The 16,031-nt window shown below is 42.2% G+C and overlaps 1 protein-coding gene across 1 annotated transcript; it reads right to left on the bottom strand.

Moving 5' to 3' along the window:
- Positions 1-14,134: 14,134 nt before the first annotated feature.
- Positions 14,135-14,740, bottom strand: LOC115548588 (acyl-coenzyme A thioesterase 1-like). The gene has a single exon (XM_030363337.1). It carries the CDS (start codon positions 14,738-14,740, stop codon positions 14,135-14,137), a length of 606 nt encoding a protein of 201 aa, XP_030219197.1.
- Positions 14,741-16,031: the final 1,291 nt, after the last annotated feature.

Genomic DNA, 16,031 nt, shown 5'->3' with positions numbered 1-16,031 from the left:
CCACTAAAAGTGCAGAACAAGATCTAACAAGAGCAGGTACGTTTTATTACTGTTTTCTGGGAATAATTGACACAAGCAGAAACCGAAAACCACCCGTTTTTTCGTTTTTTCGTTTTGTCCAAAAAAACGAAAATCAAAATTTAAGTTTGTTTATTCGTTTTTTGGTGCTTCTTACCAAAACGAGTTTACCACTCAATATCTGGTTTCCGCCGGTGGGCGGGTCCTCTTGTTGGCTAGCGTGCTTCATTGCCCTGTGCTCTTCATAATAAAAGTTCTTCCGTTTGATAATGTCGACAAAAATATTACTGTATTATAGACCCTAGCAGACACAGAGGACCACACCACCCACAGTCAAGACTGACACGGCTTCAAATAACAATAATAGTATTCATAATCATTTGAAAATGAGAACTTATGAAGTTATGATGACTTCAGTGCAGTTGATGTTTAGCCACAGTTAATACATGCAGAGCAGACCTGCGATCGCTGGCTGCTGATTTCCTCAAAGCCTGAGAGCTATGAGGAATAGGCCTACAAGTGATCACAACACATTACTGACAGCTGAAAATTGCGCATTTGTTGACCTTTATCCATTTAAAATAAACAAATTATTTTTTCTTGTTGAAAGATATTTTATATTGTTTTCATATTATTATTTACTGATGGTGTTTACAGAATGCGAGTGCGTGTTATATTGAAAGCGAGGCTGAGTGTGCCTATGAATATAGGCTACAGTGAGTTTTTTAAGGTGCTGTACAAGCAAATCATATTGTCTACTCTGTACAGTGACAGGGAGTGTAAAGTAACCTACTTCATTCAATATCGAATAGGCTACTGTAGCCTACACTATGTACAAATGGTTTTGCTCATTGCAGTTGTGACAGTCATTCTAACGTGTCAGCAGGCAAGCTTCACTCATTCCAGGATGCATTATGCGTTGTCCTATAGCCTACTTGGAACATGTTTTGGAATGGATCTATAGTAGCGTAAAGAAATTTGCTCATAACAGGCCAGCTGGAATACAAAGCAATCTCTTTGTATTCCAGCTGTTTTTTTTGTGATGTTTTATGATGTTTCAATGTTGCGTTGGTAATGTGTTAGACAGCTTAGATGTTATGTTTTGTTAACCTGATTCCTATCCCACTCTGTTTAAGTAAAAGTGTGCTACTGCTGCAAAATCTCTTTGCTTTTGTTTTTTTCTTTTCTTTAATGTGTTTGGAAATGACTTTTAATGATGTTAACTAGATCTCATAACTGGCCTAAACACATAGAAATTTGTATATACCCTATACCGTTTGACTATAAGACCTCTATAAGAATCTCTATTCATGTAGTCAGTCAATGATCAAACTAGTAGCATGAATATGAATTACAGTCCAAGCGGGTTAGGCAAGGCAAGGCAATTTTATTTTTATAGCCCGTTTTTACAAACAGTTTGTCTCAAAGGGCTTTACATAGCATGAGCATCATAACAACATCCTCTTCCCTTAAGCCCTCACATCGACTGAGTAAAAACTCCCAGGAAAATGGGAAAAATTGCAGTTGGTTCAGACTGGGGGTGGAGCTGTGGAGAATATATGGAAACACAGAGAGACTGCGAGACGCCAAGGCCAAACTACAAGGTGCGAAAGGTGAGGGGGGGGGGTTCCACAGTAAAGGAGCCCAGTAACTGAATGCTCTACTTCCCAGTCTGTTTTTAGAGATAATGGGAGTCACTAACAGACCTGCATTCTGGGAGCCAATAAAAATCTTGGATAAGTCATAATAAAGGTAATGATTCATTATTGTGCATTTAAAGATGTATATTATTACATTGCAGCATTATTTGGGGATGACAATACAAGACTTCCATGAATGTGCATTTGAAGGAGTTTGCTTTGTATTCCAGCTGGCAAATTTCTATAGGCTACTATAGATCCATTTCAAAACACGTTCCAAGTAGGCTATAGGACAAAGCATTATACATCCTTGAATGAGTGAAGCTTGCCTGCTGACATGTTAAAATGACTGCCACAACTGCCATGAGCAAAGAGCAAAACCATCTGTACATAGTGTAGGCTACAGTAGCCTATTCAATATTGAATGAAGTAGGTTACTGTACACTCTTTGTCACTGTAGTCAATATGATTTGCTTGTACAGCACCTTAAAAAACTCACTGTAGCCTATATTCATAGGCACACCCAGCCTCGCTTTTAATATAACACACACTCGCATTCTGTAATCACTGTCAGTAAATAATAATATGAAAACAATATAAAATATCTTCCAGCAAGAAAAAATTATCTGTTTAAGGTAAATGGATAAAGGTCAACAGATGCGCAATGCAGGGCTCTCCAGGGGGGGGGGGGGGGGATATATTAATATGTAACTGCATACAAATTTGTTCACAGACATGGTGACTAATGTTATGTATGATAGTAGGCCTTATTGGCCCTTAACACTAATATTCAGAAACAACACTGCCTCAAAAGGATATTGGTCTAAGCAACACCAGTAGAGGCATATACTTTCCCTGAACTTTTAAACGTTGCAAACGTGCAAAACATATATTATATTTACGCGGCATTCAGTCCAATGCTTAAAAATATATCTGTGGCATTCAGTAGGCCAATGCTGTGGTAAAGTGTGCAAAGTATGAGTATGAATATTTGATGGAGTATGAGTAAGTGTTCCCTTCTGTTACATAGATAGAACTTTATCAATCCCCTGCAGGAGAAATGTGTTAATGTTTGTCCCTATAAAACAATAATGGTAAAAAAATATAATACAAAACATGACGGTAACTCTAAAGTCAAACCGTCCAATCTGAAGGCTTTACTTAACCACTCCCCCTACTCACTTCCACCAATGCAAAGCGAACAGAACTGAGTATGGGAGGGCGTAGCCCAACTAGTTTGTGATAGACCCAGAGGAACGCAACGCAAATTAAATGTCAACATGTATTGAGGCTTTATTAAAATCCCTGAAATTTCACCCGGACGCATTTGATTCCTACCCTTCCACTGTCAAATAGCGGCGCAAGTTGTGTGGCGTGTGAGCGTGTGCATGGGTTGAATTGCGTGCGTCTCACGGAGAGCCCTGCGCAGCTCTGGCCCTGCGCAATGTGCAGCTGTCAGAAATGTGTTGTAATCACTTGGATTCCTCATAGCTCTCAGGCTGTGAGGAAATCAGCAGCCCGCGATCTCAGCTCCTTTGATGTGAACGCGTACAGAGCGCATAGTTCAGAGCCGGACAATGATGTCGTAGTAAAGCCCTCAGGTCTATTCTGCATGTATTAACTGTGGATAAACATCAACTGCACTGAAGTCATCATTACTTCATAAGTTCTCATTGTCAAATGATTATGAACACTATTATTGTTATTTGAAGCCGTGTCAGTCTTGACTGTGGGTGGTGTGGTCCTCTGTGTCTGCTAGTGTCTATGATAAAGTAATATTTTTGTCGACATTATCAAACGGAAGAACTTTTATTATGAAGAGCACAGGTCAATGAAGCACGCTAGCCAATAAGAGGACCCGCCCACCGGCGGAAACCTATTGAGTGGTAAATTCGTTTCGCTCAGTAAGAACCAAAAAACGAATAAACGAACTGAAATATTGATTTTCGTTTTTTTGACAAAACGTAGAAACGAATAAACGAACTGAAATCTTGATTTTCGTTTTCTTTTCAAAACGAAAAAACGAAAAAACGGCTTGTTTTCTGGTTTCTGCTTGCGTCAATTATTCCCAGAAAACAGAGTAATAAAACGTACCTTGCAACAGCCGTTGCTCAATACCAATTCCGCTGGCAAGTCCGGACTTCAAGTAGGCCTACCGCTTCCGAGAAACGGGAGTAAGAACGGGAGTTAGAACCTGCATTCGGAACCGCAGCGGACTCAATGACGTCACCACCTCAGCTCGTCTGTTAACTGTGCTACGGCCTCATGTAGGTATATAACTACTACTGAACAATATAAACAAATTCTACAAAAGAAAACACCAGCTTATTTAGTTTTAAAATAGTATGTTAATATTTTGAATGAATATAAATGAAAAGTTATGCGAATTCACCCGGCAAGCCAGCCTACATATAGCCTAAACAATCAGTGGCTTGAAAAAGATTGTATGAGATTGCCGTTTATCAATGTTCCTATATCGCATTATTTTATTATTTGAGAGTAGTTTATTGATATAAGAATTACGAACGAGCGAGAATAGAAACGCGCGCACACACACACACACACACACACACACACACACACACACACACACACACACACACACACACACACACACACACACACACACACACACACAAATCTCTCTTTCATTTTAAAAGAATAGTATGTGTAGCAGGTAGGACGGTACACACAAATAGCTTTTTCCCCCTGGCTGTAAGGCTTCTGAATCAGAAACACTGAACCTCTGAACAGTTGCCACCTCCACCTACTCCCTGCTCCCCCACTCATACAATTCACTTCATAGATATATTTGCACCATTTTAAAAACTTTTAACTTATCCTTAGCATTTCTTTTTAACTTATTCTCTATTCACACTTAAACTGCTGCTAGCCCTTCTACTGTACTCTAATTGTGGAATGTTAATGTTAAATGTTATATTGTTATAATGTCATAGTGCTACAGAGATATATGTTGTTTTTTAAATTGTTGTATGTTAATGTTACATTTTATATGGGTTATTGTCATATTGTTTTAGAGTTTTATGTTATTTTTGCTATATGTATGACGTCTACTGCGTAGATGAATGATGCTTGCCAAGTCGTAAGAATTTTGCTGTGCTGAAGCAATTTGGTACATGCAACAATAAACACACTTTGACTTTTGACTTTGACTAGTGATGGGTAATGCACCTTGGCCCCAGTGGCGCCACCATGGGGTGGCGAGGGGTGGCTACTGCCACCCCAAAATCATTCTTTGCCACCCCATTTGCCACCCCTAAGACAATTTTTATTATGCATATTTATTTAAAATATATAATGTAGTCTAGATTATATTATAATGTAGTCCCCCCCCCCCCCCCGGCCAACAATCGCTGCCCGGGATGTTTATAGATTTGCTGTGGCCCCCATTGGCCACCCCTGGAATAATCTTCTGGAGGCGCCACTGCTTGGCCCCTCCCACTGGCACTAATCTAGATTTCTCATCTCAGGTGGCACGTTTTAAAAGAGGTGCGAACTCAGAATTAGTGCAATGTCGGTGGAAGTAAAAGCCTCCGTAGCAGCTGCGTAAGCAGAACTTTCAGCCTGGGGTCTGCACGTAACCCTGGCCTGGTGTCTTTTTATATGGTGACCAGTAGATGGTGCACACAAGCACGAGTCTACCGACACGTGTTTGCATAACAGCGATTTGTGAGTCACACGGGGTAGCAGCATGTAATACTTGCTCCCGTTCTCATACAGATGTAGTGTTTTTAGCATTTATCATTTCATGTTCGCTATTTGTGTAGGAACAGAAAGCTTACGTCAGGTGAGAGTGCACTGCTTCGCGTAATCCACACGTGAAGGCATTGGTACTGGAGTTGTAGGTCATCTAGGCTGGCCCAAACACGTAAGTTATCCACCTTAGTTAGTCTTTTACCTAATCATGGCTATACTAACACTAGGATTCTTATGAGAGGAGGTAGCGCCAACTCTAGTGTCGACTGTGGTTCTTAATTACAGGAGGATTGCCGTCATCCGTTCGACCAGCCACTGTTTTCCCAGGACCGAATTTGTCTACTTTTATCTATTTGAATGTAACCTACGAGTGCTATAGCCATCTGCCACCCGTATCGTGGGCTAATTGGGAGAGTAGGGGGAAGGCCGGCTAGTGGTAGCCCGTTAACCCAAATTGTTTTGTCGTTTGTTATTTTGTTTATTATATCTTTCTTGTGTGGCCCATGGACATTTTTACATCATCTCTTGTGGTGGTAACAGTATTTGTTTGCAGTGTTTTAGTGTTTGATTTTCACTTGTTGCTAACCAGCATGTTCATTGATTATTGCATAATAAATGTTTATTGATTGCATCAGTCCCATTTCTGTGCCTTCATTGGACACACCTGAATATAGTTTGATAGTCGAGTTTAATCATTCTCTAAACTGTAGATTCAAGTACCCCTCTGGGGGTCACATATGTAAATATTTTGAATGAATAGGCCTCCATCCTTGTTATAAGAAATGTTGCTATATATAGCCTATTTTATAGCTTGATATTTTAAAGGAGACATATTATGGTGTTTTCCCAACAAGTAAACAGAGTATTTGAGTTCCAGAAAACATGTTTTTGAAGTTGTTTGCTGGAAATAGCTTTTAGGAAAAAAATATTGTCTACCGCTAGACAATATTTTTGTCTATTCCCCTCTGTCTCTTCCCCTCTGTTTCAGTCCCTTCAGAATGCGCTGTTTCTGGTGTCCGTAGCATTGATGCAAATGAGCTGCTGCCCATTGACCAATGAGCTGTCAGACTGAACATGGAGGAGAAGGGATTGTTGCCGTTTACGGCCAAAAGCTATGTGCGCCTCGGATGATATCATGAATAATAAAGACTGCCTGACGTCTCTGGTACACAAGTAAAGACTCGTAGTGGGGGATATCTCGGCCATGGTTGAGAAGAATTGGGGGGAAGAAACTTTGGCATTGACTCTCTGAAGTCCATGAACCGCGACATGGAGGAGAAAAGGATTGTACTCCGGGAGCTGAGCTGCCGGACTGCCTCCGAGCTCCCCGCGCCAGAGCTGCCGGCCGCCGCCGAAGCCGTCCGGCAGCTCCGGCGGTGAACTCCGGGAGCTGAACTGGCGCCGAAGCTAGGTGGCAGCTCCAGCGGACTGGCAGTTCCAGTAAACTAGCAACTCCGGCGGAAGAGCTGCTCCGGCTGGGGTAGCTCAGCGGCAGTCCGGCAGCTGAGCTCCGGCAGTGCAATCCCTTTCTACTCCATGTCTCCTCCATGTCTCCTCCATGTCTACTCCATGTCTCCTCCATGTCTCCTCCTCCCGACTTCCCTTTCGGCGGCCGTTCCGGCGGGGTGAGCTCGCCCGCTGGTCCACAAAATCTTAGCGAGGTTCTGATTGGAGGGGAGTGGGAGGTAATATTTTAATGTACCCCCTTCTTACATAGGAGGGGCGCCGAAACTGACGGGCTCGTTTGGTAGCCGGAGGCGGGCTGCTTCCAGAAATGTGTAACTCACTCCAAAAATCATGTACAGACTTATTTCAAAGTTTGTATGCGTGTGGGAGCACCATCTATCCACAGCAACACCCCAAATCACAGAAAAAGTGCTTTTTTCATAATATGTCCCCTTTAAAACAGGAATGCGAAATGCATCCTGGGATATTTAACGGTCCCAAGTCCACACAAGTCACCTCCGATGCATCCTCGATGAAACGGCCAATTTAAGAACGTGGGCCTACTTTGAATTGGAACAGTACTTGGGCAACGACTGATGTCGTTTCACAAGAACGCAAGTACACAAGTACCGAAAAGACCGCAAATTGTCTACTCAAAGCCGGGGTTATTTGTGTGACTCCATGTAGCGTTGGTATTTTAGATTGTAATTTTGACTGATATCTCGAGGGGATATCCATCTAGTAATCTTTGTATTCCGTGCCTACTTCACAGGGCGATGGCCTCATTGATAATTGTACACCAACGTCGTGTGGTTATAGAGGCCTTATGGATACAACCCATCAATGTATATTGACCTTATTCACGTCTTAGAGGGAAAACATGTTGCTTTATTGTTATATAGTATTGTTATATGGCCTATAGCACTTTTCAGTGCTATAGGCCTAACTCTTTGAGTCCTCTCAAAATGACAAGTGACATGTGTGAATCAGCTCAATACAGACAACATTGCAGGTTGATCCGTGGGTGTGTTGAGGCCCACTCTCCTCTGTCTATAGATGCAGACACACAGTGAGTCAGGAGATTTCCTCACTAACCCTAAACCCAATGACACAGAGAGAAGGCCAAAGACAGTGGCCATGGAAAATAACATTGTCCCAGGCTGCCCCTTGGCTCCAGTATTTTAAACTCACGTCAAATCACGTTACATCTGCAGTTAACCAATGTTGCTTGTTGCCTACAGCCATGAAGCACAAAAAGAAAAACAAAAAATGGCTGTAGTAACAGTTTGACTACAACGACAAAAGTATCACTACACACATAAAAAGCGGTCAGTGAAAGGAAAGTGAACAGCATTTGCTAAATAGTCAAGACTGCATAATGAAGTAATTCTTATGTGCAAGCAGTGATGCTCTAATCTGACGTGTTACTATTACCAAACCAGTGATCAGATTTGAGTTACTTATCCAAATCACTGTGCGTTACTATTTTTGTCACATCTAAAAATATCTATTTTTGCTTTCTTCTTGCCTCTCGATGAAGTATCACGTGTGCGACAAGTGTCACGCAGACGCGCCGGAAGATTGTCGACAGGGTGGGTGTGCGTGTGTGGTTACAGCATTAAGTGTTATTGGCAGCTTCTGCATGTAACTAATGAAGTAACTTGTAATCTAATTTAGTTACTTTTAAAATCAAGTAATCACTAAAAGTAACTTAGTTACTTCTTACAGGAGTAATCGGTGCTCAGATTACCTTTTCAAGATAACTGGGGCAACATTGTGTGTAGGTCAAGAAAACACAACTAAGGTTCAGTAATCAGACAATGCAGTTATATGCTATAGACCCTATATGGTCTTACTACAACCTTTAGTTTTGAAAAATATATCTCCTCTTATTTTTAAGGAATTGTTGTTTGGCAACATTTCAATAGCGTCGCCATTGTTTAATCTAGAGCTCCAAAACATGTTCCATATAGGCAGTACCTATATATGTTCTTACTACAATCTTAACTTTTGAGAAATATATGTCTTCTTATTTTTTAGGATTTTTTATTTAGCAACAATTTCAATAGCGTCACCATTTTTTACTCTAGAGCTCCAAAACTTGCTCCATAAAGGCAGGGCTTCTATATGGTCTTACTACAACCTTGTAAAAAATCCTTGCGCTCTAAACGCAGCGTTAATAAATGAGACCAACTGAAAACAAGCTGACATGGAACTTAAACTTTGATTTTGAAAAAAGTATAAAGGCAATCGAAATTCTGTTTTCATTTTTATTATTGAAGATGCAAGTGTGTTGATTTGTTAAACATTTGAACAAAGGTTCACGATAAAATATTGACCAAGTCACGAAGTTTGAAGTAGTGAGTGACAGATAATGACACTATTGTAAAAAATATTATTTTAAAAGTAGAATATCTTAAGTATAAAATATTTAAAAAATCTGAAAAGGAGCGTGCGATTCCAAGCTTATATGAACATTTTAAAAATTGTAACCTCAATTTTTTACGTTAAAAAATAAAGAAGAAGACTTAAGAACAATATTTCAGCGCTGCATGCAGCACTCACCTAATAATAATAGTAAAAACAATGATACTGTAGGCTAGAAGTTGTCACAATCAGGATCAAAAGACTAAATTATGAGATAAAGATTATGTAAAAGAAAGGTTATACTGAATTAAAGGCAATAGAGTAGAGATGCGTTTCAAGATTTGATTAAAAAATAGCTACTGAGGGAGACAATTTAATATGCAATGGCAAACTGTTCCATCGTTTAGGGGCAAAAGCAGCAAATGCCCTATCTCCTCTAGATTTGTGTTTAGTTTTGGGAACAGCCAGTAAGAGCAGGTCAGAGGATCTGAGACTTCTTATAGGAGTGTATTTGACTAGTAAGTCAGAAAGATACATGGGGGTTTTTCCATTTAAGCATTGAAATATTAGTAGCAGAATCTAAGATGGGGGAAATATGTTCACTCTTACGGGTGTCTGTTAGGAGGGGAGCTGCAGCATTTTGAACCAACTGTAAGCGTGAGAGGGTGGCTTTGTTGAGACCAACATATAGGGAATTACAGTTTTTTAAATTAATTGACAGTCAGAAAAGGTTTTACTTTAGAAATGTTTCTTAAAGAGCCCATGCCATTAAAATCACATTTTTCCTGTTGTTTGTTAAATAACATAGGTCTGAATAAGTTTGTGAGCTGTGGTAAGTTTGAAATCTATGCAGTTTGTCTGCTGAATGCAATAGGCAATGAAAGGAAAAAGGCAGAAGAAATGAGCCAATCTGGATAAGGTGACACTGTGACGTAGCGTTGTCAAACTATTATTCATGGCCCTGCCCACTTGGTTGGTTCGTAACCACCCACAAGAATTCTGAAGGAGTCGTGATTGAGCTAGTGCTAAATGCTAATACGTGTATGGTAGTTGCTTAGTTCGTAGTAACAGGCTAGTTACAGAATTTTGAATGCAATGGCAGAACGACATCGAAGTACATGAACTGCGACATGCTGCCTGCCGCCGGTTGCCGCGGCGCGAGGCACCACCGCCACGAAGCACCTCCGCCCGGCAGCGGGCAGCGGGGCGCTGGTGCCTTGCGCCGGCAGCAGGCAGCAGGCAGCGCGCGGTTCTGTCTACTACAGATTGATGTGGAAGTGGAAGAACCAGAGACGTCGGAGAACCCGACGAAGTCCTTTGTGATTCATTATATCGTCTGGACGTGCACACAGCTTTTGGTCGTGATAATATGTATTATTTGATATAGATATCTATGTATTATATGATATTATTTAGATATAGAGCTCCAGGACTGTAACGCAAGTGTTGTACACTTCCTTGTTATTTGGATAACCGTTCTGCTGTTGGTGTGATGGCGCATAACACGTCGGACTCTCGTCTCTGGTATTTCTACAACGAGACTCGTAGTGGGGGTTATCTCAGCCATGGTTGAGAATGAATTGGGGGAAAGGAACATTGGCTTTGACTCCCTGAAGTAGGCATGAACCACAACATGGAGGAGAAAGGGATTGTTGACCGCGGTCGTCTCCCGCCGGGGCCTCGCTGCCGATGGACCACCGCTTCAGGAGGCGGTGATTAGCGCTGACCGCTGCCGAGGCGGCGGGAAGCAGGGCTCAAGCGGGATACATTCGCGGCCAACAATCCCCTTCTCCTCCATGTCGTGGTTCATGTACTTCAGGGAGTCAAAGCCAAAGTTCCTTTCCCCCAATTCATTCTCAACCATGGCTGAGATAACCCCCACTACGAGTCTCGTTGTAGAAATACCAGAGACGAGAGTCCGACGTGTTGTTTAGATCCTAATAACAACTCCAGCAGCGTTACAGTCCTGGGGCTCTACATCTAAATAATATCATATAATACATAGATATCTATATCAAATAATACATATTATCACGGCCAAAACCTGTGTGCAGACGATATAATGAATCGCAAAGGACTTCGTCGGGTTCTCCGACGTCTCTGGTTCTTCCACTTCCACATCAATCTGAAGAAGACGCGGTCGTTTGATCGTCTGGAGGCTCACACAGCTTTTGGCCGTGATAATATATATTATGATATAGATATCTATGTATAAAATGGGTTTCTAAGAGCCATTGCGATACATCCACCGTAAACAGAGCGCATGGTACCGTGGCTACAAGCTGCTCAGGGCCAGGTGATAATATATATTATAGATTATATGATATAGATATCTATGTATTATATGGGTTTATAAGAGCCATTGCGATACATCCACCGTAAACAGAGCGCATGCAGGGCCAGGTGATAATATACATCATATATTATATTATATTATATAGATATCTATGTATAATATGGGTTTCTACGAGCCATTGCGATACATCCACCGTCAACAGAGCGGCGAGCGCATGGTACTGTGGCTACAAGCTGCTCAGGGCCACACCCCCACCCCCCTCCTTGACCTGCCTTGACACGCCCACCGTAACCAGAGCGCATTGTACTGTGGCTACAAGCTGCTCAGGGCCACACCCCCACCCCCCTCCTTGACCTGCCTTGACACGCCCACCGAAACAGCGCGTTTGGGGGAAGCTCAATGTGCGACTGGTTTGGAGTGGCTGTAACTCTGCACCACGGCTGAATTTCGGGGACGTCTTTGAATACTGTGTTTGTAGCCCACTAATACCTATATTAAAGCATCCATAAATAGCATGGCATGGGATCTTTAACTGAAAGAAACTTGATTTTATAACAGACTTATCCCGTTTGTCAAAAGCATCCAGTATTACACCCAAGCTCCTTATATGGGACTTGACATATGGGTTGAGGGTGCTTAATTCCATACCCATGGTGTTACAAGTAGTACCTGCCTGGTCCTAATAACAGGAACTCATTTTTGCTGTCATTGAAGCTCAGAAAATGTAAGGCCATCCAAGCTTTGACATCCTCCAGACAGTTTAAGAGACATTTAATGGTGGTGGAATCTTGTCCTTTCAGAGGAATGTAAATTTGTGTGTCATCAGCATAGCAATGGAAAGAGATGCCATATTTTCTGGAAATGGAGCCTAGCGGAAGCATATATAGGGCAAATAGGATGGCTGCAAGAATAGAGCCCTGGGGAACCCCACATGATACAGGTGATGAGGTGGATTTAAAGTTCCACAGGCTGACAGAAAAGGTTCTATCAGATAGGTAGGATCTGAACCATTTCATAGCAGTACCATTAATACCGACACATTGCTCAAGGCGGGAGAGGAGGATAGTGTGGTCTCTACAGTGTCAAATGCAGCTGTGAGATCTGGCATAATAAGGATGACAGAATCACCAGCATCAGTAGCTAATAGGATATCACTAAAAACCCTTAGCGATGCTGTTGCTGTACTGTCAAGAGCTTTGAAGCCTGATTGGAATACCTAAAAATGCTATTGGTATCTAGAAAAGCTTGAAGTTGTGTCACCACAACTTTTTCCAATACCTTAGAAAGGGATGGAAGTTCAGAGATCGATCTAAAATTTGAGAGGACTGAGGCCTCCAGATTGGTCTTTTTAATTAGAGGTTGTACTATAGCATGCTTAAATCTGGTGGGTACAATACATGTGTTAAGGCTGCTGTTAATGATATTTAGAATATAAGGTCCTATAAAAAATGTCTTTAAAAAGGGTAGCATAAAAAATGTCTTTGAAAATCTTTGGAGGGGCACAGTCTGATGGATAGGCAGTGAATTCCATTCGACTAATAGTATCTCTAAGAAGGGTGAGAGAGACAGGGCTAAACTGGCAATAAGCTGCTGGGCAGGTGACAGCAAAAGAGGGGTCGTGGAAAGGGAGAGAGACAGATGCTCTAATAGCATAAATCTTGTCAACAAAAACATTTAAGAATTTGTCACATGTATCTGATGAAATATCAGTGCATGTAGATTGGGGGACATTCAGAACAGAGTTAATGATGTTCAAAAGCACAGGGGGTTATGAGCATTTTTGGATATAATATCCGTAAAGTCTTTAGATTTTTATTTTCTGACAGTTTTCTGATAGATGGAGGGGCTGTTTTTACGTATTTCATAAAACTCTTGTAATTTATCTTTCTTCCACTTGCGCTCAGACCGTCTATACTTGCCTGGCTACGCGAGTGTTGTCATTTACTCTCTCTCCCTCTCTGTCCATGCCTATGTTAAAGATACGTAATGGATTGGACTAAATTAAAGGAGTCAATAACAATTCTATAACAAATCTTTGACCATTGGCATAGCATGGCAGCAAACAATGGGCAGACAATGAGCACCCTATCATATTTTGGCATAAGCCCAGATAGGAGATCTGTAAAGTCACTTAAGAAATCCTTGTTGTATTTAGGTGGGCGGTAGATCACAGCAAACAACACCGGGTGAGATCGGTTGAACACAAACATGTTAATTTCATAGCTAGAATTTTTAGTTAGAATTTTAAATTTTAATTTTAAGACTAGGAAGAGTCCGCTGCTGGGTCTCTCCATCGCAGGGCCGTAAACCGTCCAGTGCCGGGCGGACCCGCTGCGCTGATTGGCATGAGGGGGAGTGCTGCAGCGGATGAGGATGTAGCCTTCTCAGCTGCTCCGTCAAAGTCGTCCAGGATGTGAGAGACCAAAACAGAGTCTCACAGTGTTGTTGGTAGTTGCGGCTGATGCGTAGCATGCACGACAGGCCATATGGTGGAAGCGGGAGCGTCTCCAGCTTGAAGCCGGGCCGAGGTCGGGGATGTGCGGTGGAGGAGGGCATACGATGTTTACATGTCTCCTAGCAGCGTCTGTTGTTAGGAGATGTCAATTGATCTTTTACTCTGGAGCTTAAGGTTATAGGAGGCTGCAGCCTCCTATAACCTAGCTTTGGCTGCCCCAGCCTCTGGGACCAGGTGCGTTCTGAAGAACTCTTGGATCTTGTTCCACAGGCCCATCTCAGCCTTGGCGTGGGCCTTGGGTTCCCCGCCCCAGGCGACCGGCGCCCCCAGCACCCCGTGGAAGCTGGACGGGCAGTACGGCCCGAACGGCGGCTCCAGATAGTGCCCCGCTCCTGGGTACACCACCTTCTCAAAGTTATCCTTCCCCTGACGTCTCAGCCTCTCCGTCAGCTGGTTGAGATAAAGACAACTGTCCCAGTTGAGGTCGTCCTCTGCGGCCACGAAGAGGAAACGCCCTGTGGCTCGTTCGATGGGGATCAGCGATCCCTCGTTCTCCGGGGCCAGAGGGTCGTGAAGGCCGTGCTTTACGTTGTAAGCCCCAGACTCGGTGACTGTAACACGACGGAGGTCGTACATCAGCGCCGAGTGTATTTGACTTCCTCTGTAGTAGAGGGGTAGCACGACGTTGGAGCAGCAGCCGTTTATCCACGTGGTGGCTTTAACGTTTGGGAGGTGCGTGGCGATGGAAAGTGCCAGATCTCCGCTCTTGGATAATGATATTAAGCCAACGCCCGAATCCATGGCCTGTAAGAAAGAAATAAAGATTAAAGTAGCCTACATTTTATAACTACTGTATTCTTATTTTAAATCTATCATCTATGTTTACTATAATGTTTCTATCATATTTCCCTAGGGATCAATTAAGTCCAGAGACTCTGCATTTGCTTCTGAAACAGACCTAGCTCAGAGCAGAAGAACATGGAAGGCAGCACACAAGATGAACTAGAGGCAGAAACTTCTTGTCTCTATCTGTAACAACCTGCACAAGGACTGGTCGAAATGCTAAGATGTGACCAAATAGAGTAAATCCATCTTTAAAGCTTATATGTTTGGAGGACAGTAACTCAATATGCGTCTGTTCTGTATTTGTGTTGATTCCTGAAAGTAGGTATTCGTTCAGTAATCATTTTGTTATTTTTGTTATTCAACTTTTGTTTTAATTTAAGCGTAATTGGGTTAGTTAATCATTCTGCGTAGAAAATAAAAGGTAACCTCAGGGTACTCACCTTTGGATGCTTCCTTAACAACTATATTATCTCCTCAAAGTAGTCCAAGTGAAGCTTTGTGACCTTCTTGGGCTGGTCGTCATAGCCGTACAGCGCAAGGGTCAGAACCATGAGGCCACAGTTGGCCAGGAGAGAGGCTCGTCTCTCATTCAGCCCACCACAAAATGTGTAGAGGTCCAAGACAGCAGGGAAGGGGCCATCTCCTGCACAATAGAAAGTATGGTGCATTACAAGCATGATAAATCATCTGTTCTTCAGACGGAAAGGCAAATAGTGCTGCTATTGGTTGCAGTATTACTCATCTATAATCCCATGACCATCACACCAACAAAATGAAACTAAGAGCTTACAGTTGGATGTTAAACAGAAACTTAGAATAAAGGTCCATGAGGGTAGGCTATATCATGACATTAGTGAAAGACATATGATAGAGTGCGATGTATTCAATAATCATACCCAGGTCTTATTATAATAATAATGTTCTTGCTAAAGTGAAGGACGTTATAATGGACTATGTTACTAAAGTGGTAATCTCAAACATTTTCATGTAAAAAACTCAATTCAGACACAATCTATCACAGAATAACGTAAAACATGCTGATTGAGCCCAGTGACCACTGATGAAAGCCCTTGCATTTGCAGTATTATGAATGTCAGGAACTGGGTTGGTGGCACCACTGGGTAGCCTGGAGATGACGTGCCTTCACATTGTGTATCCCTATACTAGTCTATTCCCTATTTTAGCTATGCCTGAACAACCCTTCTAAAGACCAACCTTCTGCCTCAAAGCGGCAAAGGGGTGTACA

Source organism: Gadus morhua, chromosome 8, assembly GCF_902167405.1.
Source record: "Gadus morhua chromosome 8, gadMor3.0, whole genome shotgun sequence".
NCBI classification, from domain to species: Eukaryota; Metazoa; Chordata; class Actinopteri; order Gadiformes; family Gadidae; genus Gadus; species Gadus morhua.
This window is presented reverse-complemented; position numbering and strand designations above follow the sequence as displayed.